Source organism: Dasypus novemcinctus, chromosome 24 (genome assembly GCF_030445035.2).
Source record: "Dasypus novemcinctus isolate mDasNov1 chromosome 24, mDasNov1.1.hap2, whole genome shotgun sequence".
NCBI lineage: Eukaryota > Metazoa > Chordata > Mammalia > Cingulata > Dasypodidae > Dasypus > Dasypus novemcinctus.
This window is the reverse complement of record NC_080696.1, coordinates 16,824,902-16,850,744: the sequence shown is the minus strand read 5'-3', so window position 1 is coordinate 16,850,744 and position 25,843 is coordinate 16,824,902. Positions and strand designations below refer to the sequence as shown.

Sequence of the window (25,843 nt, the reverse complement as noted above, 5' to 3'; positions counted from 1 at the left end):
GCTGGCGCCCAAGGCCGGGTTACGCTCGGCGGGGGCTGCAGCGCAGCACTTGGCTCGGCCTCCGTGGGTCCGACACTGCTCATGGACATGGCGAGAGGAAAGCCAGGTCGCGACTCCGCCACCGAGGAGCGGAAACTTAGTTGCTTGTTATTAATGTAAATGTCTCGGTGATTATTTTCAGGTTCAGAAAAATACACAGTTGTGTTACTATACAAAGACCAGGGCATTTTCCTGGTCTCCTCAGGGGAATTCTAGAAGGCAAGCCCTGGCAGCAGACAATGCCCCTAGTACTTCTCCCTCTCCACCCAACATTCCTTCCAAGTGCTTGGCAAACCCTACCTCTGGCTGTCCCCAAGGGGAAGCCTTTTATGTCCCCCTCAAGTAGACCAAAACACCAGGCTTTTCCTCTCCTACCTCAAGTTGAGGGGAAGCCCTTGTACCTTAACGTGCCTTCTGCACCATTCCACACCACACTTCTTTTGGTAAGGTCCCCCCTTCCCCTGCAGACTCCATCACCTGCCCACAGTGGTCCCCTCCACTCTGCCCTGTCAGCGGCCTCAGGGTATTCTACAGGCATGACCCATCAGCTAAGAGCCGGATTCTCACCAACACTGCCTTGCCCCTCACCAGGAATGTCCACTTCAGGAAAGACGGCACCATCTTCAAAGTCACGCATGCGCACACCCCCTGCCCTGACACAAACGTTTACTCTTCCTTCTGGCTCACTTTGCTCAAGCAGTGTGACTAGACATTCCCTGACCTTATGAGGGCCTCCAAGTCACGCCCTTTCTCCTTATGCATCAGTCCCTCATCTCGACTCTTCCCTTTGTACAAATGAGATCTGATGGACCTATATATTTAATTGAATTTCTTTCATATCACTGCACTAAAACACCCACTCCCATGCCTCATAGTTAACCCTGAAGTAAGTTCTATCAAACTTAGCAGTTATTAAAATAAATGTGACAAACCTGAAGCATGTTACATATACTGTTCTGTGACTTTCTCATGTAATAATACATCAATATTTATCTGGGTTATTCTTTCTAATGGTTTGTGGCACTTTATTGCTTAGATGAACCCTACCATAAATACAAGTAAATGTAATTGCTAAGCCATTTCCTTTTTAACAAACCCATAAACCTGCAGAGCTGGCATGTTATAAGCAGTGTACTCACCATCCTTATCACCTTATCTTCAGGTAATGGTACTATTTTATAGAAGTAGTCCAGCAAAAATAAACAGAAGATAAATTTAAATTTTATTAAATGCTGTCAAATATTCTCCTAAATGATGAGAACAATTATAGTCCATCAACATGAAAGTGCTCATTTTCTCCCTATTGCATATCTGGGGTGCCAGAAACCATTTTAATATTTGCAAATCTGATGAGAATGATATCCCATTGGGGACATAATATGTATTTAGTTGAAGAGGTTAAATATTTTTACTTGTGTTTATTTGCTATCTGAATTTTCCTCCATGATTTAAATAGTCATATAATTTGCCTTGTTTTCTACTGACTGTAAGGTGGGTTTTTATAAGATTTTTATAAGATTAATAGCCTAGTTTTTGCCGCACCAAGTTATATAATTTTCTCCACATCAAATGTTTTATTCTAGTACTTTTATAGTAAAATATTTTTAGTTAGATTTGTGATTCATGTAGAAATTGCTTTTAGATGTGTCATGAATTAGGAATTTAAATTTGTTTCTTATAGGATAGCCAGTTTTCTCAACAACTTTTCCTAACTGTGATGTGAAATACCACTTTTATTAGATGACTGAACTCCCATTTGACATGGGCTGATTATGGACTTTCAGAACTAAAGGTTTTATTTAAGTCACAATGCTAAACAATTTTATTTAATTGTAGTCTAATTGTAACATTTTAGTGTCTATTAGGACATGGTAAACCTCATTATTATACTTTCTCAATACTGCTTGGCTATTCTAACCCATGTATTTTGTAAAGCAAACTTTATAAAATCTCCCCCCCCCCTCCCATAACTTTATCCTCACAAGACTGGATTCTGGTTGAAATATTTTATTGACATATTCATTTGGAAAGTACTCAAATCCTTAAATACTTAATCTTTCCATTCAAAAAGGAAGGCTATCTTTTTTTTACATCTCATTTTATATACTTCACTAAGGTTTCATTTTCTTCATATTTTACATTTCTTGATAAATTTAATCCAAGGATCATTTATTTTTTCTTACCTTCAATGGTAATATTTATTTTTTCCTGACTTTATTGCTAATATGAAACTGGCTAGTATAGGGTATGATATATATTAAATGCTATTATTTTATTTGTATTTTTCCTTTTATCTAGCCATCTTAGTCTCACGTAAGAGTCATAACAGTATTTTATTGAGTCTACTGGATTTTCAAGGTATATAATCAAATACAATCATAATAATAAACAATAATGTTCCATCTGTACTTACACCTCCTGCATCTGTTTCTTGTCATATTGCATTAGCTAGATTCTCCATAACAATGTAGCATCCTAATGACAATGAGTATTTGTACCTTGTTCCTAATTGGAAGGAGATTAAATACTATACAGTCTATATTTATTATTTAGTTTTTATGTATTTTTTATTGTGAATATTTGGCTAAGTCTTGGTATGGGCATAAGTTTTATTTCTTATGGGTAAATACCTAGGAATGAAATTGCTAAGTTATATAGTTAAGTATTTGTTTAATTTCATAAAATACTGCCAAACCATTTTCTGAAGACCACCAATGGTGGAATATTTCATATTTATCCAAACTTCCTTCTCATTAAAAAATTTAACCCGGTGCTGGGGATGGAATCATGCCCCCTCAGCAGTCATATTCAAGTTCCAACCCCTGGTCTGTGGATGTGACTCCGTTTGTAAATAGCACCTTTGAAGATGTTATGATTTAAGTGGTGCCAATCTGAATGAGGGTGGGCCTTTATCCAATATGGCTGAAGTCCTTACAAGCAAAAGAAATTGGACATGGAAGAGAAGGCCACAGAGAGAAGCTGGAAGTCAGCAGGAACCCAGAAGAGAAAAGAGAGGACATTGTCATGTGATGGGAAAGCCAAGCAACCCAAATACTGCTGGCCAACTAAAACACTACCAGCTCTCAGAAGGAAGCAAGCATTCTGGCCTCTGAAACAGTGAGCTAGTAAATGTCTGCTATTAAGCCAACTCATTGTGTGGTATTTGTCATAGCAGCCTGGAAACTAAGACACCTGAAAAAAATGTAAAAACAGCTATCATGGCAGGAGAGAGTGACCAAAAGCAGGCAGAAATTGGAGTGGAAATGACACTTGGAAAAAGAGAACAGGAGTGGGTAATATTCACATTTTTATAGCCTTTTGTCTTAGTTACAGAACAAGGTAGCTTGAAATGTGATAGAAACTGGCAACCTTGCTGGATTAAGAAATCAGAAGAAAGAATTTGGGGCTATCACTGCAACTAGAAAGTGAGTGAAAACTCTCAGAAATGAAAGAACCACAGATGGGCAGTTTCTTAATGTCTATAAAAACTATGCATGCAGAGGGCAGACTCCAAACAATCTAGCAAAAAGAATTAAAAATAACTGAATGGTGATTTCAGCTGCTATTTATCACAGTGGAGTTAGAGTCTGCAGTATAATTTTTACCAAATTAACAGAAAAAAAAGCAAAAACACAAAAATAACACTCTTCAGAACTTAATACAATGTATAGTCTCTAAAAATGTATCATTCACAATGTCCACAATACAATTTTAAAAGTAATGACATAGAAAGAAATAGAAAAATGTTATCCATCAATATGAGACAATGGAGAATGACAAGATGGCCTAAATGTTGAATATTACCAGACAAGGGTTGAAAAGCAATATTTATAACTTATTAAGGAGGGAAATGAGGTAAATTTATTCATAATGACTACACAGATAGGAAATCTCATCACAGATACAGAAAATTCTAATAAAATAAATGGAGATTACAGAACTGAAAATGCAATATCTGAAATGAGAACTTAAGTGACCAGGAATTAATAGCACATTGGAGATGAGAGATGAGACAGTAAACTTGAAGATGGAGCAATGCATGTGAGCTTAATAAAAGAAAGGGAAAAAAGATATAAGCATATGGACACTCTCACTAAGCTGTGGGACAATACAAAAAAGACCAACATACTTGCAATTACAGCCTCAAAAGTGTAGTGGTAGTTTGATATTATTTATGAATTCCAAAAGAGATACTATGTTTGTAAACTGGTCTGTTCTTCTGGGCATCATATCCTTTGATTATACTGGATTCAGTTGAGATGTCTTTGATTAAATTATGTTAAATTAGGGCCTGCAGGGCTGATAAAACAGACTCTCATGGAAGAAGACATACAGAGAAGATACACAGAGGACTCTGCAGCCCTGGGAAGAGAGATGAGCCTGATAGCTTACAGCTGACCTTGTGAAGAGAACAGAGCAGCTGAGAAGCCCTGAGAGAGAAGCCTTAGCCCAGCCTACAGCTGAGATTGGAAGAAACTGGATCCAAAGAGCCATAAGAGGGAAGAGGAAGGCTGAACCCTTATCTGCTATCTTGCGTCAACACAGGACAACAGACCGGGTGAGAAAAGTACCTTTTATGGTATCTTGAGTTGGATTCTTTAGGCCTTGTAACCGTAAGCTTTTACCCCAAATAAATACCCGCTATAAAAGTCAACAATTTTGCATCAGCACCCCTTTGGCTGACTAATACAGGGAGATAAGAGAATGGGACAGAAAAAACACATGAAGGAATAATGTCTGAATTTTCCAAATTTGGTTTTAGAGATAAATTTTTGAAATGTGCAAATGCAACATTCTTACATTTTACGTAAAGCAGTATGGCAGAATAACTTTAAATAGAATATTAAATGTTATGGCTCTATCTTGTTATCCCTTAGAGCAAAGGTCACCAAGCTTTTTCTTAAAGGACCATACTGTAAATAGTTTAGGCTTTGAAGGTTGAGAGGCAAAATTGAGTACATTATGTAGGTATCTATACAACCATTAAAATGTAACCATTTAAAATCTAAAAAATTACTACAAAGCTATAGTAATCAAAACAGTAAACATGCCATTTTGACCTGGTCATGTGAGAGAGAGGACACTGGGTTCGCATACACCTACAGAAAGACAGAGAAGCCCCAAGAGGATCAAGGAGAAAGGCCCAGGAAGAGCTGCCTGAGCACCCACAGCCGAGCTCCAGGAGAAAGGAGAGACAGGCGGCAGACCCACCATCTTGCCGCACCAAGTGGCAGGTTCCAGGATCTGCTGGCAGCTGACCTTTGGTGAGATAGCATCTACGATGCTGCTGCCTGGGAACTGTAAGCTTTTACCCCAAATAAATTCCCTTTATATTATAAAAGTCAACCCATTTCAGGAATCTTTGTATTGGCAGCCTTTGGCAAACTAAGATAACCACTAACCTCATACCATATACAAAAATTATCTCAAATGAATAAAAAACCTGAATATAAGAAATAAAACTTCTTTTCACGAAGATGGCGCCGAAAGTGAAGAAGGAAGCGCCTGCCCCTCCCAAAACCGAAGCCAAAGCCAAAGCTTTGAAAGCCAAGAAGGCAGTACTGAACGGCGTCCACGGCCACAAAAAAAAGAAGATCCGCACATCACCCACCTTCCGGTGGCCTAAGACGCTGCGTCTCAGGAGACAGCCCATATATCCTCGGAAAAGCGCCCCCAGGAGAAACAAGCTTGACCAATATGCCATCATCAAGTTCCCCGTGATCACTGAGTCAGCCATGAAGAAGATTGAAGACAGCGACATACTTGTGTTCATTGTGGATGCCAAGGCCAACGAGCACCAGATCAAGCAAGTGGTGAAGAAGCTCTATGACATTGATGTGGCCAAGGTCAACACCCTGATCAGGCCTGATGGAGAGAAGAAGGCAAATGTTCGACTGGCTCCTGACTATGATGCTTTGGATGTTGCCAACAAAATTGGGATCATCTAAACTGAGTCCAGCTGGCTAATTCTAAATATATTAAGTTTTGTGACCATAAAAAAAAAAAAAAAAAGAACTAAAACTTTAAAATTCCTTGAAAATAAACATAAAAAAGAACATCTTCAGGATCTTAATATGACAATGAATTCCTAAATGTTACATCAAAGGCACAAGTAACAAAATAACATATAGATAAACTGGACTTGATCAAAATTAAAAACTTGTGCATCAAAGGACATTACCAAATGTGAAAAGAAAACTTACAGAATGGGAGAAAATATTTGGAAACCATGTATCTGATAATACTTTAATATTCAGAATAATATCCAGAATAGATAGCGCACTCCTATAAGGCAATAACAAAACAAGAAAAAAAAAAAAGAAAAGAAAAAAAATCTGAAAGTGGGCAAAGATAGAAGCCCTGTCTTGATTAAGTGGCAGAGGAAGAAACTTCAGGACTCTGTTCCCCCACAGAAACTGTGAACAACTAGAAAGAATTGGCAGAAACATCTTTATAAAAGCTCCAGAAACAGCTGAAGGACAACTATAACAGTGTGAGCACTGAATCAAGGAAAGGCCACTTAAAGGTGGTAGGATCTGATGGCACTCTGGCTGGCCCTTCCCTCACCTGGTCACCACCACCCAGTGGGGATCCCTGGTTCTAGGAGCATGGTTGTCTGGCCCAATCTGTCTGACGTTGGCCTGACATACTCACTAAACCAGAATATGCATTTGTGTATAGAAGGCAGCTCACCAAGTTCTCCTAAAGAAGGCAGTGGGAAAGTAGTCAAGTCATAGTGCGTGAAGCAAGGGATTGCTAGCTGAGGGACATACATGTCGTGCCCCATGAGGAAAAAGGCACATGCCCAAGACAAGAGGCAGTGGCAGAAAGGCTCAGGGAGGCTCCTACACTTTGGCCTGGATCTATTCTCCAAACTCATTGTATGGACAAGCCCTGAAGGAGAGCACTCACAAAGGTCAATCTGCTGAAAGTGGGGAAGATATTTTCTTTTTTCCTTTTTTGGGGACCTGTCATAACACTAGCTGGATACAAGCTTAATGAACAGATGCCCTGGAGTCTAAATTCTATCACTAACATACAAATACATTGAAATGCCTAGGTTTCAACAAAAGATTACAAAACATCCAAGATATAGGCAGTCATAGCCCGGGCAAAGGAGATTAAAGCATTAGAAACCATCATTGAGGAAAACCAGACCTGCCACATTCCAGACACAGACTTTTAAAAAATGGTCCTAAATATGCTCAAAGAACTAAAGGAAAATATGGTCAGAGAACTAAAGGAAATCAGGAAAATGAGAGATGAATACAAAGAAAATATCAACAGAGATGAAAAATATAAAAAGGAGCCAAAAAGAGCTAAAGATCACAATAACAGAAATTTAAAATTCCCGAAAGGGGGTTCAACAGAGATTGGAGCTGTCAGAAGAAAGAATCAGTGATGATGAAGATAAGACGATTGAAATCATCCAGTCTAAGGAGCAGAAAGAAGAAAGAAGACATGTGAAAAGAGCCTGAAGAATCTGTAGGACACCATCACAGCACACCAATATATACATTATGGGAGTCCTGGAAGGAGAAGAAAGGGAGAAAAGGGTAGAGAGAACATTGAAAGAAATAATGGTCAAAATTTTCCCAAATGTAACAAAAGACATGAATATACACATCTAAGATGCACAACAAACTCCAAATAGGATAAATCCAAATACATCTACATCTGGCCAAGTTATAATCAAACTATCAAATGACAAAGATAAAGAGAATTCTGAGAGTGGCCAGGGAGAAGCAACATGTCCTATACAACATGCCTCAATAAGATTAAATGCAGATTTCTCATCAGAAACCATGGATGCAAAAAAAGCAACGGGAGATACATTGGGAAGATATAGTGGTGCAAGCAAAAAATTGCCAACCAAGAATTCTCTATCTGGCAAACTGTTTTTCAAACATAAGGGAAGAATTAAGACATTTCCAGATAAACAAAAGGTGAAGGAGTTCATCACTACTAGATTGGCCCTACAAAAAATACTAATGGGAGTTCTGCAGGAAAGGACACTAGACAATTGACTAAAGTCACGTGAAGAAAAAAGATCTCCAGTAAAGATCAAGACATGGCTAAATACAAATACCAGTACTATTGTAGTTTTGACTTGTAACTCCACTTTTTGCTTCCTACAAGGTCTAAAAGGCAAATGCAGGTGGAGTGGGTGTAACTCAGTGGTTAAGCGCCTGCATCATGCATGAGGTCCCAGGGTCAATCCCCGGTACCTCCTACAAAAACAAACAAATAAAAGGCAAATGCATAAAACGTACTGATAAATCAATGGTTTTGGATTTCATAATGTATAAGTATATAATCTGTGAAAAGAACAAAGGTGGGGGATGGAGTAGTACAGAAACATGATCTATGTACATTACTGAACATGTTAAACTAGCATCAAAGCAAATGAGACTGTTATAGATTTCAGATGTTAGAGTTAAGCCTTATGGTAACTACAAAGAAAATCTCAGAGAATATGCAAACTTATAGAGACAGAAAGTAGAGTACAAGTTACCAAGGGTGGGAGGCAGGGGCAATGTGGAGTTATTGCAAAATGAGTGTAGTTTCATTTGGGATGGAGGGAAAGTTATAGCAATGGATGGTGATGGAGGTACTGCACATTGTCAATGTGATTAACCCCACTGAATGGTATTTTTGAGGGACTGAGAAGGGAAGATTAATGCTGTAAATATGGTTCTACAATTAAAAAAAAGAGAAAGGAAAAGAAACTAAAAAGATAATGACAATTACATGCAATACGTGATACCAGATGAAATCTAAAAATGGAGGTGAAAAGGCTCAAAAGGACATGTTTGGGGTATAAGAGAAATTGAGTGTAGAATGTAAACTTTATATCAACATTAAATTTCTTGAATTTGATAACTGCACTTAAGGTAATCACATAAGTGTATATCCTTGTTCACAGAAAATGTAAATGGAAGTATTGTGTTCAAGGAGTATGATATGTGCAACCTGCTCTCAAATGTCCAGATAATAGACAGATAGATAAGACAAACAGACTAATATGGCAAGGTGGCAAAATGTTAAAATTGCAATTGTCCTATAAGATTGAAATTATTTTAAAATAAAAGTTTTTTTTTTTAAAAAGGCAAAGAACACGAATAGATATTTCTCCAAAGATCATATACAAATGGCCAATAAGCACATGAAAAGATGCTCAGTCTCATTAGCCATCAGGGAATTGCAAATCAAAACCACAATGAGCTACCACTTCACACCCACTAAAATGATTATTATCCTAAAATGGAAAATAATAAGTGTTGGCAAGACTGTGGAGAAATAAGAACACTTGTGCATTGTTGGAGATGATGTAAAATAGTACGGCCGCTGTGTAAAATAGTTTGATGATTCCTCAGAAAGTTAAAACATAAAACTACCATATGACCTGACAGTCCCACTTCTGTGTATATACCCAAAATGATTGAAAGCAGGGACTCAAACAGATATTTAGCCTTCTTAGCAGCATTATTCACTATAGCCAAAAGAAGAAGCAACCCAAGTGTCCATCAACAGATAAATGGATAAACAAAATATGCCATATACATACAATGGAATATTAGTCATGATAAAGAGTGAAGTACTGGTATATGCTACAACATGGATAGACCTTGAAGACCTCATGTTAATTAAAATAAGCCAATGTACCATATACAAAAGGACAAATATTGTATGATCCCACTTATATGACACAATAGATTATGCAAATTCATAGTCAGAAATTAGAATACAAGATATCAGGGGCAGGGGTGGGGGTGGAGAATGCCTAATTGGTACAAAGTTTCTGGATAAGAGGATAGAAAAGTTTTGGTAATGATAGTGGTGATGGTAGCACAACATTGTGAATGCAATTAACACCACTAAATTGTATACTTTAAAGGGGTTAAAATAAGAAATTTTAAAAAGAAACCCCATTAAATTATACAAAACGAGTGAACCCTAGTGTAAACTATAATAATATACCTATAATAATACTGATGGATCAGTTGTAATACATGTACCAAACTAAAACAACATGTTAATAATTGGAAATACTGTGTATGTGTGTGTGTGGGGGAGGTTTGGGGAACTCTATACTTTCTGCATGATTTTTCTAAAAACCTATTAACTGCTCTAAATATATAAATTATTTTTTTTAATTCTAAAAAAAAAAACCACGAACAAATTCTTAATTCACAGGTGGTTGAGAAATCCATGTCAATTTCTTGCCTGGCTCTTCAGCCTTCCTTCCTCCTACTGAGCTTGCCTTCTTTCTTTAACTCAGTCAGTTCCCCCCACCCCCAACATTCTTACCTGATCTTTTTAAAAAATAGCACCAACAAGAGAAAGAAACCCAAGAATGTAGAAAACTGAACGAGACAGAGAAGGCAAGCCAGGAGGAAGGAAGAGGGCTCCCAGTGGAGGAAGGAGACAAGACACCAGGAAGTCCTCCCTCGAGAGAAAACCAAGGTCTGGAGGGAAGGCGGTCCCAGGCCATCTAACCAGCCGCCTAGAAGGTCAGGAAAACAGCTTCCTCCCTTATACCTGATGCCCCTCCCTTCCAGCCTGTTGAGCACTGGGTCCCATTTGCCCAGCGGTCCCCACTCACCTGGACAGGTGGCCGGTGGACATGTTCTTTCCTCTCGCCAGGTCTCTTTCCCTTGCTCGAGCTGGGTGATGAGATTTGGTTTAGAAAATGGAATTCCTATTCACAGGAAAAGAAAACAAGGTAACTGTGGGATGTGGGTTCAAGGGCCCCTTCCAGGACTCAGGTGAGGAACTTCAAAGGGTGGTTTGGAAAATCTGAGACTAGTAAGCTCTCAGCAATGGAAGGGGTGAGTAGGGAAGGTGAACCTGGGTGGGAGCACACTGATCCCTCTTTTAGAGGAAGATGACCTAGAAAGAGTCCAGCCTGGGATAAAAGGTCTAGAAATGCAGAGCATCACCACAACACAAGCAAAGACTCCACAAGATCCATCCTTCCCTGGGGAAACAGGGAACAGAATATCTTCAATTTTGGGTCCAACACAAAGGCAAAGTTGGAAAGTGAGATGACTGCTTCAAGTACAGCCTAAAATGCCCAGCAGCAAGAGTGCGAGTCCCAAGAGAAGCCGTCCTTACCCAGCGACACCAGGTGGCCGTAGTTCTCCAGCATCACCTCCCTGTACAGAGTCCTCTGAGCAGGACTCAACAGCCTCCACTCCTCCTGGGAGAAATCCACAGCCACATCCCTGAACGCCATGTGTGCCTGCAACACAACACAGCCCTGCTCACCGAGAGCCAGCCTCGCCATGGCACAGGGTGAGGGGCGAGAAGGCCACCAAGGGAGGGTGGGTGAGAGATCCGGATTCTGCCTTTGGCAGTGACCCTGGTGCCATGTGTTCTAAGGCCCTTGAGCCCCTATCCCTATGCAGCCAGCAGTATTTGTGAACCACATAGCCAAGGTCTGGGTGGGCTGCCTGGGGGTATACATATAACAGAGTCCCTAACTTTGGAAGTATTTAAATCGCAGCAGAAAGAAAAGCAAACAATAGATAAACATTAGACAGTAAAGCAAAACAGACTCTCTGAGTTTTAAGAACTTAAAAGATTAAACGGTCTAGCCAGGACCGTTAACGCTGAAGTACCTGAGTACTGAAATTCAAGAAGTTCAATGACAGACTAAACCACAGCTCAGTCCTTCCCAACTACATTCCACAGCCCCTCACCCTTCCCGGGCCTGAGAGGCACTAGCAGGGAGTGGTGAAGAGCAGGTGCTTGAGCCATGCCGCCTGGTGTGCGGTCCACCTTTCCCGCCAACGAGCGTGCCCTGGACAGGTAACTCAACCTCTCAGTGCCTCCCTTTCTCCTGGCTGAAACGTGGGTACCAGGACACTGAACGAGGTCACCACTGTGAAGAACCGGGCGCACACTGAGGGTGCAACGGGAGGGTCTTCCTGGCCCTTTGATCCCAAAGTTCATCTCGACACCCTGTTCTCATCGCTGTGCCCAGGTTTACTCTTTTTAAGGCCTCCTTTGCTCTAACTTACCGGTAAGTATTTATTGTCTTCTGCAACAGACTATAAATTCCATGTGAACTGGAACGTTTTTGTTCATTTTGTTTATTGCTGAATTCCAAGTGCCTAGAACAGTGACTGACATACTAAATTAGTTGAGGGAATGAATATAACCTAGTATTTCTATTATTTTTCCACTGACAGAACAGAAAATAGAAACACATGCTACCTGGAAGGGGCTGTGGGCAATGGAAGAGAGGAAGCCCAGTAGGGAGGACCTCCCGGGAGGAATTTAAGGGGCCCAGTGGTAGAATACTGAGCAGGAAGGGGGCAGTAGAAACCTGTAGAAGTCGAGAAGACAAACGAAGGACTGTGGACTCTACGCTCTACTGTAGAATTGAATGGTGTTCAGGGGCCACGTAACTACTTGGTGAAGGACCGATTCACGGGAGGAACAGAAAGGGATGCTGAGGGAGGGCTGCAGGTAGGGTGAGTCACACCTCCAAGACTGGAGCTGTACCCTGCCAGGTACCGACAAGGAAGGTGGGGCAAGAGAAGGGAATAATGCCCATCCTCGGCCAGCCAGTGTGGAAATGCCAAAAATACTCACCTCTCCGCTTGCTCTCTGGGACCCCGTGGTCATTTCTCCTGGACTGATATATCTCAGCAGGCAGAACTGAGTAAGAAACATAGAAAAGACAGGGCGTCAGGTGGAAATGCTCTCCCTGTGAGTGAAGTGGGGCTTGCTCTCCTGACCCACAATTGGGTGTGTAACACTGGGGTTCTCTACTAGGGCCCTAGAAAAAGGCCCAAGGAGGCGGGCCTCCATCAGGGTCAGCCCCAAGCTGTCCTAATCCCAACAAGCCCTATGCAGGACATTTTTGAGGCTGAGGAAGTGCAAAAATTAACTTGACAGTAGATAATAACACATCATTATTAATTTGGTAGATTGAGGACATGGTATTGTGGTATTCTTTTTAAAGAAATACATATTGAAGTATTTATGGATGAAAATGATTTTTAAAATTTGGTTTGAAAACATCTCAGAAAAAAATAAGACAAAGAAAAAGGAAACCAGATTGCCACAGGGGGAAGTGGACGTGGCTGAACTGATAGAGCGTCTGTGTACCATATGGAGGGTCCAGGGTTTGATCCCCAGGGCCTCCTGACCCGTGTGGTGAGCTGGCCCACTCGCAGTGCTATCACATGCAAGGAGTGCCGTGCCATGCGGGGGCACCCCCACGATGGGGTGCCCCATGTGCAAGGTGTGCGCCCTACAAGGAGAGCTGCCCTACATGATAAAAGCGCAGCCCACCCAGGAGTGGCCCTGCACAGAGAGCTGACGCAGCGAGATGACGTAACAACAACAACAAAAAACACAGATTCCCAGTGCCGCCTGACAATGCAAGCAGATGCAGAAGAACACACAGCAAATGGACACACAGAGAGCAGACAACAGGTGGGGGGAGGGGAGGGGGAAGGGGAGAGAAATAAATTTTTAAAATTTAAAAAAAGATTCCCACAGGGTAATAAAACTGGGCATGGGTTTATTATAGTATTACTCTATTCTAGATTCTTTTGAATATGTTTGATAATTTCCATTTTTAAACAAAAGGTATTTAAAAACACCCAAAAACCATCAAAAAGAGAGATGCAGCAAATATGACAAAATATTAAAGAACTATTAAATCAAGACAATGCATGGAAGGATATTAATTATAATGTTACTTTTATTACGGTAATTTTCACTTAACAGGTAAAAAGTGTACAATTTTTAATTGAGTAGTCAGGACAGAGAAAACTCTGTGGTGAGAATGAAACCAGTAAAACCTAAAGCAATAATCGGGAAGCGGACTTGGCCCAGTGGTTTAGGGCATCTGTCTACCACATGGGAGGTCCACGGTTCAAACCCTGGGCCTCCTTGACCCATGTGGAGCTGGCCCACGTGCAGTGCTGATGTGCGCAAGGAGTGCCCTGCCACTCAGGGGTGTCCCCTGCGTAGGGAAGCCCCACGCACAAGGAGTGCACCCCATAAGGAGAGCCACCCAGTGCAAAAAGAGTGCAGCCTGCCAGAAGTGGCGCCGCACACATGGAGAGCTGACGCAACAAAAAGAAACACAGAGTCTCGTGCCACTGACAACAACAGAAGCGGACAAAAAGAAGAACACGCAGCAAATGGACACAGAGAACAGACAACTGGGGCAGGGAAGGGGAGAGAAATAAATAAAACAAATCTTAAAATATATATATAAAGCAATAATCACAGAAAAAAAATGTCCAAAAGAATGGATCAATTTTGAAACAATGAAGAACACAATTTCAGATTGAACTAATAAATATTACGATTTTGATGAAACAGTCAGAGGAGAAATTAAATAAAATTGCAAATCACCCATAAGAGAAGGTAAAGAAATTCATTTTTGTGGTTCAGTTTCATTATATTTAATTATAAGTGTAATGACCACGTTAGAGTTGGAAAGAATCAACAGAAGTCAGAAGACTGAAAGTAATGAGTTTATATTTCACATGATGTTTTGTTATGCTATACCATCCCATGTTGCTTTTTTTAGCTTTCCTTTTAGTAATGTACATGACCTTAGACTTTCCCTTTCAACCACTGTCATACCCATATAATAGCTTTGCTAATTACAAACACTATGATGTGCCATGGACCCAGTAATGGGTTGCCGACCCACTTCCAAGGGCCGTGGGGAGGAAGGGTGTAAAGGCAGGAAAAAGCCATTCATTTATTTACTTTTAATTTCCTCACATGCACTTCTTAGTCCACCAGCAGGTGGCGCTCTTCAACAGACTTCTCAGTTCAAACCATGGTGGAAATGTGTCACAGCTGCACAGGCAACAAGGTGGCAGAGGATCCTGCCTCAGGGCAATTTAGAGCCTCACAAATCAAACTTTCTCAGAGGCTGTTCTCTAACTTTGCCTATACCCCCCTCACTTTTCCCAGGTAGGAAATAATTCCATTTCCCTCTGCATCTTCAACAACCGGTCCCAGTCAGTAGGGAGTCGATCTCTTCAGTCCCCTGCCATCTCCCAGGGCAAACAATGGCATGGCTGCGCCCAGTCTGGCAGGGCTCGTGGGACACAGCAGACCGAATCTGTAGGCCAAAGTCTGAATCAACCTGAGGCTGCATCCTTCTCTCCCCTTTCCTGGGAAGGTGGACTGCTGTGGCCCCTTGTAGCCACCAGCCAGAGCTGGAGAATTCAAAGCTGTCTGCTCCAAGGCACCTACAGCAGCACCCTCAGCTTTTACGCACAGATTTTTCCTGTTGAGATTCTCCTCCTTTGCCCCTGTCTCTTCTGGGCTGGTGTCCACCCTTCCCCTGGTGCCCTGAACCCTAGAACATTTTTTTTTCCAGGCCATTTCTGCCTGTCTCCTAGCTATTTTTCCAGGAGAGAAGTGAGTCCTGTGTCTCTCTAATCTTCCCGAAAGTTGTCTATTACTTCCATTCATATTTGTGTACATGTGCAAATGTTATTTTCCCATAAATGAAAAACATCTGTGCTGTTCTGAGTTGTTTTCATTTAAACAAGGGTGACCTTGGTTCTCACCACTGTTCTCACAGCACCTAAGAATCAGCTGTGCATTTTCTTTATTCATAAATAATACACCTTGGGGCTATCTACATGCCAGAACTCAGACCTGACTCCAATCTTTGTAATAAATACTGTACTATTTCTATGAGCAGACCACATTTCCTTTAAGAAGTATTTCTCTATCAATTGGCATTGAGATTGTACTGTTTATCCCCAAGAAGGTTATACTCAACACCTTTTTGTAAATGTCTCTACTTTTATATGAGTGACAAAGGAATGGAATTATTGGGTATAATATTGAACACTTGTTTATACAGTTGGATTGCCCTTTCAAAGGTATACCAATTTATAATTCCAACAATCACATGAGTGATTCCTGCATTTCTGATGTGCAACTCCACCCATTTTTTAAATTACCAATGTATTTTTTTTAAACACACACAAAACCCTCATTGTTTTCACTTGCATTCAACTCTAGAAAGCAGGGGGTAAAATGGTAAGAGGAGGACAGAAAAATATGATGCTTTTTAAAAGGACAAAAATGACTGAATTAAAAACCAATAGCATTAGACTCTGACACTGGGGAAACAGCTTGTATCAAATTAACCATGCTAATAACTATAAACCCTAAGAAAAATATAAGAAGCTACCAGTTGAAGACACTGCAACTAAAAATAGTCAGAAGCTGGAGGGGGGCATGACCCTTGAAAAAGGGGCCGCCCATTGGGTGAGACCTGTATTTAACTGGTTTTTCACCTGAGGATGCTCCTAGTCCATGTGGCACAAGGGAACAAGAGTCTGAGGCTGCCGGACTGCCTGGAAATTACATGGCAAAATCCTAGAAAAGTGGGAGCAGCAAAGGATGGAGACCCCAAATCTACATATAAACACCTCTTAAAAGTCTTAGCTGGATCCTGAACTGTGTAAGCATAAGGCAAGGACAACAGGAGCTCAGGTAGATAATAACACCTAGACGGTGAATGAGCTGTGCGGAATTTCAGCTACTGCTCACTACAAGAGAAATCAAATTTAGAGTTTGAGTCCAGTCAAGTAACAGAGGATTGCTAAACACCTTAGACTTCCAGAAACACAAGTAAACAACACAAAGCATATACACTCAGAACAACTAGACCGAGAATGTCCTAATTTCAAATTACCTTTAAATAAAAATATTAAAAACACTAAACCAGAGAGCTATCATCCATACTCCCCAGGGTAAGCCTTCAGGGAGAACAAAGGCGACTTGAGGGGGAAAAAACTACATGTAAGCAAAAAGAGGGACACTAATGATAGCCTTAAAATTGATTTAAAAAAAACATCAGAAAATAAAATACTGAAAAAGGATACCAATAGGTCAGAACACTTACTACAGGGAAGGCACTTGAAAGTGTCTGCAGCTGTAGACTCTCTCGGTTCTCTGGCGTGGTGGTTGACCATCCTCACCTTCCTGTTAGCTGACCTGGGTAAGTCCAACGAACCAGAGAGTAGGTACTGCAACTCTGCTGAGGCTCAGGGCCCATCTGGCACATAGGAAGTCCAGAGATTCAAATCAGAGATTCAAGTCTCCTGAGCATACACCAACCCCAGTGCCAACCACAGGTTCAGTAAAAGTGAGAGCAGAGGCATGTGTAGAGAGGTCACATCTGAGTCCAACTCCATCACACTCAGAAGACTGAGAGAGTCTTACAGCTTCAAGCAGGAGAATTTCATCCATCAGCCATGTGGGATCTAAGCCTCCTCTCAATTGAGAGGTGAAGTGGGCATTGCCACCCCAGGGTCCTCAGGATGGAGGAATGAAATATGGATTAGAGTGGACTTACTGGTATTCTACTATAGAATTATTGTGACTCTAGCAATGGAAGGAATTATATTATTGATGTGGAGACAGTGGCCGCGGGAGTTGCTGAAGGCAGGGAGAGGGAAGAAGAGGTGTGATAATGGGGCATTTTTGGGACTTGGGAGTTGTCCTAAATGATATTGCAGGGACAGATGCAGGACATTATATTCCTGCCATAACCCACTGAATGGACTGGGGGAGAGTGTAAACTACAACATAATCTATAATCCATGCTGTGTAGCAGTGCTCCAAAATGTACTCATCAAATGCAATGAATGTACCACTAATGAAAGAAGTTGTCAGTGACGGAGGAGTGGGGGTGTGGGAAGTGGGGTATATGGGAACCTCTTAAATTTTTTAATGTAACATTTTGTGTGATTTATGTATCTTTTAAAAAAAAGATAATTAATAAAAAGAAAAATAAGGCATGCAGGATGAAATGCAAATGTAGTGCTCTAGGGGGAAAGAGGTTACAAGCAAGAAAGAAGCATCCATTGGAAACTGCAAGGTGAAGTGAAAAAAGCAAGTGGGGAAAATTCAGGATCCTGCAAAAAACAAGCAAAAACCCAAAGGACACACAATCCCTCCTCCTCCCATAATCCAAAGAATCATACTTTGCTACACTGACAGAAGAATACTTCTTGAACTAGAAAATCTCAAAAATACTGGGATCTGATGGTTCCAGCTAAAGAAATGCAGACTTGCTGTTTTCCTTTATTGAAAACACATATAACAACAAAACAGAAAATGAGAATTCAAACAGTCCAGCTAATGAAAACTGCAAGTACACATACACAATGGTGACATAGGAAAAACTGTATCAAAACCTTCCAAACTGTTTTAAATATTCTCAAACAAGCATCTGAAAATAAGAGTAATCACCTTGAATCAAAAATTCAAAACTAAGACGAGAAAGGGACAAAAAAAAAAAAAAAAAAAGAAGAAAAAAATGAGTTGACAAATTCAGAAAGAAAAGAGACAAAATTGTATCAGAAAAGATAAAATACCCAAGGAAGAACAGACTCAAGGGGAAACAACAGGCAATGACGAGAAGCAGGAAAATAACTTAAGAAAATAAAAATGAGATACAGAAAACAGTAAAAAGGGTCAGAGAAAGTGTGGCTGAAATGGAAATCAGGAAAAGCAGAAATAACATTCATATAATTGCAGTTCATGAAGAAGAAAAAAGACAAAACAATGCAACAAAACTAATATTTAAAACTCTACTGTACTAAAACTCTGACTATATTAGTCAGGGTTCTCTAGGGAAACAGAACTGACAGGAGACATCTGTAAATATTGTGAGATTTAATAAAATTGTCTCACATAACTGTGGGGATACATGAGTCCAAATTCCGTAGGGCAGGATGCAAGCCAGGAACTCTGACGACGGTCCTTAATGAACTCCTCAGAGAACCTGTCTGTCTGAAGTAGCGATGGGAATTCTCTCTTCTGCCTGCTGAAGAGGCACTTCCCCTTTTAAGACCTTCCACTGACTGGAGAAGGCAATCTCTAGTTGATTGTAGGTGTAAGCAGCCATAGGTGCAATAAGCTTACTAAGGACTTAAGTCTACAAAGTGTCTTCATAGTAACAATTAGGCCAGTACTTGCTTGACCAAAGTGTGTGGCACCAATTTCTGTATTAGTTTGCTAAATGCTCCTGGGAGCAATGTACCAAAATGTGTTGGCTTTTATAATGGGAATTTATGAGGTTAAAATCTTACAGTTCCGAGGCTGTGAAAATGTCCAAAACAAGGCAGCACCAGAGATGCTGCCTCACCGAAGGTCAGCTGCTGGCAATCCTGGATTCCTGCCAGGAGTGGTGAGGCACATCTGCTTCTCTTCTGGGTTTTGTTGCTTCATCTTCTGGCTGCTCCGCCTGTGGCTTCTTCTCTTCCAGGTTCCCCTCTGAATTCCTGGGCTCTTTTTCTCCGTCTCTGCTGCTTTTCCTGTGTGTCTGTGCTTTCAGTCCTCTGTTTATAAAGGCCTCCAACAAGAGGAAAGATGCACCCTGGCTCACACCTCCCTAAAGCAATCCAATCAACCCCCCCCCCCCCCCCCCCCCCGCCCCTGCTGAACCCAATCCAATCAAAGGGACCCACACTCACAGGAATGCATTAGCTCTAAGAACATGATCTTTTCTGGGATCCTCAAAAAGCATCAAACTATTGAGTCATTCCACCCTCTGGATCCCAAAAAGACATGTTCTTTCCATATGTAAAATACATTCATTCCATGACAATATTTCAAAAAGTCTTAAATCATTTTAGTAACAATACTAAGTACGAAATCTCATCAAAATCAGTTATAGGCATGCAGTCTGTCTTGGGGCAAAATTCCCCTTCAGATTTAGACTTGTGAAACTTAGAAAACAAGTTATTTGCTTCCAACATACAAAGGAGGGGCAGTCATAGAATAAACTTTTCCATTATCAAAGGGGAAAAATTGGAAGGAAAATAGGAGCCATGGGTCCCAAACACTTCAGAAAACCTCCAGGGCATACTCCACTAGATTCCAAGTCTGAGAGTCATCTATAGAACGATGATTTCTTTTCCTTGGTGCCTCATGGAGCAGCAGCCCCACACCTTTCAAGGGCTTGCCCAGGGGCCATCTTCTCAGCTCCAACCCTCATCAGGCATCTGTGTGGCTACTAGGCCTCACTCTCCAAGAACTCTGAGATGATGGCCATACTCCCTCCAATCTCTGGAGAACAGGCCCAACCCCTCGGAACAGTGGGGTGGTGAACCAACTCTCCCCCACCCCCAGGGGAATGTGAAGAGAGAGCAGAGTTGAAAAGTTTAAAAAGCATATCAAATATGATATAGGCAATAGGTGGGAATTAAAAGATACCACTAAAAATTAACAAACCAGGGAGCAGATAGGGCTCAAGCAGTTGAGTGACTGCCTCCCTGGGTTCAGTTTCCAGTGCCTCCTAAAGAAGGCAAACAACAAGCAGACAACAGGCAAAAACAACAAGCAGACAATGAGCAAAAACAGCAAGCAGAGAATGAGAAAAAACAAGCAAAAACAATGAGTAAACAACAAGCGAAAACAAATGAGCAGGGAAGCAAATGAGACTCAAGCAGCTGGGTGCCCAGCTACCACATGGAAGGTCCCAGGTTTGGTTCCCGGAGCCTCCTAAAGAAGATAATCAAGACAGTGACCTGACATGACAGGCTGGCGCAGAGAGCTGACACAACCAGATGACGCAACAAGATGTTTCAACAAGTTGACACAATGATGAGACACAATGAGGAAATACAATGAGAGATACAACAAGCAGGGAGTGGAGGTGGTTCAAGTGATTGGGCACCTCCCTCCCACATGGGAGGTCCTGGGTTTGGTTCCCGGTACCTCCTAAAAAGAAGATGTGCAGACACAGAGAGCACACAAGAAATAGACACATAGAGCAGACAGTGAGCACAAACAACAAAGGGAAGGATGGAAAAATAAATAACAAATCTTAAAGAAACAAAAAACAAATGACCAGAGAGCAGATTGAGTACCCACCTCCCTCATGGAAAGTTCCAGGTTTGGTTCCCAGTGTCTCCTAAAGAAAAAACAGACAACAAGCCGACAACAAACAAAAACAATGAGCAAACAGACGAGGGAGCTATCTCGGGGTTGGAAGGAATTTTTTAAAAATTAACAAACCAGACAATAACATGTTAAATAAGAAATCAGGGGAATTAAGAGCATTTTAAAATATATAAGTACATGGGAAATGGACTTAGCCCAGGGGTTAGGGTGTCCGTCTACCACATGGGAAGTCTGCGGTTCAGACCCTGGGCCTCCTTGACCCGTGTGGAGCTGGCCCACACGCAGTGCTGATGTGCGCAAGGAGTGCCGTGCCACACAGGGGTGTCCCCCACATAGGGGAGCCCCATGTGCAAGGAATGCGCCCGTAAGGAGAGCCGCCCAGCACAAAAGAAAGTGCAGCCTGCCCAGGAATGGTGCCGCACACACAGAGAGCTGACACAACAAGATGATGCAAAAAAAAGAAACACAGATTCCCATGCCACTGACAACAACAGAAGCAGATAAAAGAAGAACACACAGCAAAATGGACACAGAGAACAGACAACTGGGGCAAGGGGGAAGGGGAGAAAGAAAAAAATATATATATATAAGTATGAAGGTAATCATTAGGGAAAATAATTACAAACCTTCCTAAGACCAAAATAAAATTAAAAGCATGAGGAAAACACTTTAAATAGAGGGGGGAAATAGAAAATATAATACGGATATACTAGTTATAAGATAAGATAGTAAGGCTGATTTTAAACCAACATACTGGTCTTATTAATAAAAGGTGAATAAGGACTTAATGTATTGATTAAAAGAAAAGAATTTTCAATTTAGCTCATAAAACAATTACATGCAGTGTATAAGAAATATACCTAAACTAAAATGTTTCAAAATGTCTACAAATAATGAAATAGACAGAGGTATACAAGCAAATGGAAAAAACAAAACAAAACAATAAGAGAGATCAAGTGATACTGATATCAAAGTAGAATTAAAATTTAAAAGGCATCAAATATGATAAAGGTCACTTTTTAATGCTAAAGGCCATACTTCATATAGAAGATATAATACCTATGTATCTACGGACTAAAGAACACAGCAATCAGCTTTAGAAAGCAAGAATTATAAGAAATGCAGAGAAATAAAAAGAAATACACCAAATAATAAGAGACTTTAACATACCAATTCTAGTACAAGAAAGATAAATTGAAAGAAAAAATTAAGGAGAGGCTCCAAATAACATAATAAGAAAGATTATTTCTAACTTTACACAAACCCCTTCATCTTAAGCACACATGGAACAGTCACAAAAATGGACCACAAATAAAACAATAATTTCCTTTAGAAATCTTACAAACCTCAATTGGATTACAATGTAATAAAATGAGAAATTATCAATTAAAAAAACCCACACAAAAAACCCTTCCACCTGAAATAATTTTCTATTAAACAACTCTTGAAAGAGAAAAGACAAAATGAAATGAAAGAATTTCGAAAAAATAATAAGAAATATATATATATATGGAATTTATTTAAAACAGTGGGGTGAGGAAAATTTATTGCCTTAATTACTTTTATAAATAAAAATGAAAGATGGGAAGTGGATGTGGCTCAACTGATAGAGCATCTGCCTACCATATAGGAAGGGTTTGATACCCAGGGCCTCCTGATCCGTGTGGTGAGCTGGCCCACAGGGAGTGCTGCTGCACGCAAGGAGTGTCGCCCCACAAGCAAGGAGTGTCACGCCACCCAGAGGTGCCCCCCATGCAAGGAGTGGCCCCGGTACAAGGAGTGCAGCCCCATGCAGGAGAGCAGACTGCCCAGGAGTGGTGCCGCCCACATGGAGAGCTGACACAGCAGGATGACGCAACAAAAAAGAGACATAGAGAAGACACAATATGAGACATAGCAACTAGGGAGATGAGGTGGAATAAGAGACTGATCACCTCTCTCCCACTCTGGAAGGTCCCAGGATGGGTTCCCAGAGCTGCCTAATGAGAAGACAACAGACACAGAAGAACATACAGTGAAAGGACACAAAGAGCAGACAATGGAGGGGTGGTAGGGGGGAGAAATAAGAAAAAAAAAATTTTTTTAAAGATATTGGAGCACAAGCCTAAAAAAAAAAAAAGAAAAGAAAGAATGGCAATAAACAAAGTAAACTTCCAGCTCAAAGAGCCAATAAATAAATAACAAAGTAAACCAAAAGAAAGCACAAGGAAGGAAATAATGAAAGTGAAACCAGAAATTAATGACCAAAAAAATGGAGATCTAAGAAGTCTAAATCCCAATTTCTTAAATTAATAAAAGAAACACTAGCTAACCTAATCAAGGAAAAAAGGAAGAGAACAAAAACATTTAAATAAAAAATCACAAAGAAAAAAATTTAACATTAATCAGACGATTGCAGATCTGGATGCAAATAAATTTTAAAATCCAAATATAATAAATAACTTCTCAGGGAAATACACTTTACCAAAATTATCCCATTAGAGACAGAAAGCTTAAATAGGCCAATTTCCCTAGAATATAGACAATTACCCAAGAACTACCCCCAAAAAAGGCACTGCACCTGGCTGGTCATAAGGGAATTCTACCAACCCTTCAAATCAAGTAACTGCAATGCTCCAATGCTGTGCTAGAGCACTGAAGATGAAGGAAACTTTCCTGTGCTTTTTATTAAACAAGTATAACATTAATACCTAAACTTAATAATGACAGTTTAAAAAAAATTATAGACCAATATCACTTACAAATGCTGAAGCAAAATTCTAAATAAAATACTAGTGAGGAGATGCCATAATAAGAAAATATTTCACCATAATAAAGTGGGATTTACCCAGCCTGGTGGTTTGGAGCTATGGAGGCCAGAAAAACAGGTCCTTAAACTCGATCCAGTCCTGGGAATGTGAACTCTTGTAAACAGGATTTTTGATGAGGTTATTTCAGTTAAGATGTGGCCCAGCTGAGCTGGGATGGGTCTTAATCCTATTACTGAAGGCCTTATAGGGAAGGTCAGAGAGAAAGAAGGCCAGAGAGAGCAGCCAGAAATTGAAGGTCAACGGAAACAGAAAAGAAGGGAGAGGCCCGGTGAGGCCGCCATGTGCACTGCCATGTGACAGAAAAGCCAAGGACCAATGGTTGCCTGCAGCCAGTTCCAGAATGCCAGTCTTCTGAGAGAAGCATCATCTTGATGATGAAACCGAAGTCCAAATCTTATGCATCTAACTTTTCCTGGAACAAAAGAAAAAGAGTATCCACCAAATAGGTTGGCACTGACTATATCTCTGTGCTTGACTGTAATTAAAGTCAGCTGTGCAGTACTTATAGTCCACGTAAAATATATCTGTTAATCTCCTAATAAATTTGACCTTTAAACTACAAAAAACCAAGCAAAACCAAAAAAAAAAAAAAAACCCTCAAAACCATAAGCCAATAAATTCCCGTTGTTTAAGTCAACCAGTGCATGGTATTTGCTTTAGAAATGAGTAAGCTAAAACATGCCAGGAATGCAAAATTGGTTCAACATTAGGAAATCAATTACTATAATAAAAAGCATGACTGCCTCCAAACATGTTGAGATATTCTTCAGCAAAACCCATACCCTTTCTTCAACAAAAAACAAAAGAACTCACTCAAGAAAATAAGATTATTTTATTTATTTCTAAGTAGTTTTATTGAGATATATTCATATACCATATGATCTATCCAAAGTGTGGAATCAATGGCTTTTAGTATAATCACAATGTTATGCATTCATCACCACAAAAATTTTAGAACAATTTCATTACTCCGAAAAAAACTCCACACCCCTCAGCATTCCCTATATCCTTCCCCAGCCCTACATAACCACTAATCTAATCTAATTTTTATAAATTGATTTATATTTACATTTTATATAAATGGAATCATACAATAGGTAGTACTTTGTGTCTGTTTCTTTCACTTAGCATAATGTGGGGTTTTTTAATCTGATATTAACATCTTGTAGTGTTAACATATATTAGTTTGGTTTCAAAGAAAAATGGTCTTATATATGCAATTTTATCCATATTCATATATCATATGCAGTTTTACTATGCTACACAGTTCCATGTTACATTTTTTAGCTTTCCTTTTATTAATATATATGACATTAGGCTTTCCTTTTAAACCACTGTCACACCCTTATCATTAAAATGCTATATTATGTACTGGTAGTTACAAATCTATGTTGTAATTTCACCTTTTCCATTCATTTCCAAAGATTAATACACATTCTTTTTACCAATTCTGCATGTTAACCCTTGGCTTTCCATTCTCTAACCTCGTTCATCTTTTTTCTGGTGACCTATATTGAAGTTATTAACTCCATGAGATTGGCCCATGCGCAGTGCTGATGCGTGCAAGGAGTGCCGGGCCACGCAGGGGTGTCCTCGCGTAGGGGAGCCCCACACGCAAGGAGTACAACCCGTTAAGGAGAGCCGCCCAGCGCAAAAGAAAGTGCAGCCTGCCCAGGAATGGCGCTGCCCACACGGAGAGCTGACACAGCAAGATGACGCAACAAAAAGAAACACAGATTTCTGTGCTGCTCACAACAACAGAAGCGGACAAAGAAGATGCAGCAAAATAGACACAGACAACCGGGGTGGGGGGGTAAGGGGAGAGAAATAAATAAATAAATAAATCTTAAAAAAAAAACAAAACTCCATGAGATTACACAATATATTTAGTTCATATTAGCAAAATCATACAGCATTTGTCCTTTTATGTCTGGTTTGTTTCAGCCAACATAATGTCCTCCAGGTTCATCCATGTTGTCATATGCTACACAACTTCATTTCTTCTTACAGCTGCATAATATTCCATTGTGTGTATATACCACAGTTTGTTTATCCATTTTATCAGTTGA

General features: G+C 40.3%; 2 protein-coding genes across 12 annotated transcripts in view; one reads left to right on the top strand and one right to left on the bottom strand.

The window, feature by feature from the left end:
- Window positions 1–25,843, bottom strand: part of ZNF133 (zinc finger protein 133) — a 54,630-nt gene that overhangs the window by 8,213 nt on the left and 20,574 nt on the right. For 3 of the 11 annotated variants that reach the window (XM_058287613.1, XM_058287612.1, XM_004472379.5), the window contains 5 exons: window positions 23,792–24,186; window positions 20,935–21,508; window positions 12,643–12,708; window positions 11,158–11,284; window positions 10,646–10,741 (listed from right to left, as the gene is read on the bottom strand). In XM_058287613.1, the coding sequence (XP_058143596.1) occupies window positions 10,646–10,741; window positions 11,158–11,284; window positions 12,643–12,708; window positions 20,935–20,943 (298 nt within the window). In that variant the 5' untranslated portion in view covers window positions 20,944–21,508; window positions 23,792–24,186. Of the gene's footprint in view, window positions 1–10,645; window positions 10,742–11,157; window positions 11,285–12,065; window positions 12,159–12,642; window positions 12,709–16,954; window positions 17,052–20,934; window positions 21,509–23,791; window positions 24,187–25,843 lie in introns of those variants that run through there. The other 8 variants (XM_058287615.2, XM_004472380.5, XM_071211572.1 and 5 more) reach the window with 6 other exon arrangements.
- LOC105747495 (large ribosomal subunit protein uL23-like) lies at window positions 5,517–6,054 on the top strand. Its single transcript, XM_058287623.2, has one exon. It carries the CDS (start codon window positions 5,517–5,519, stop codon window positions 5,985–5,987), a length of 471 nt encoding a protein of 156 aa, XP_058143606.1. The 3' UTR covers window positions 5,988–6,054.

What these genes read in the sequence shown, in the direction of transcription:
- LOC105747495 (XM_058287623.2), top strand. Translation starts at nt 5,517, where the DNA reads ATGGCGCCGAAAGTGAAGAAGGAAGCGCCTGCCCCTCCCAAAACCGAA.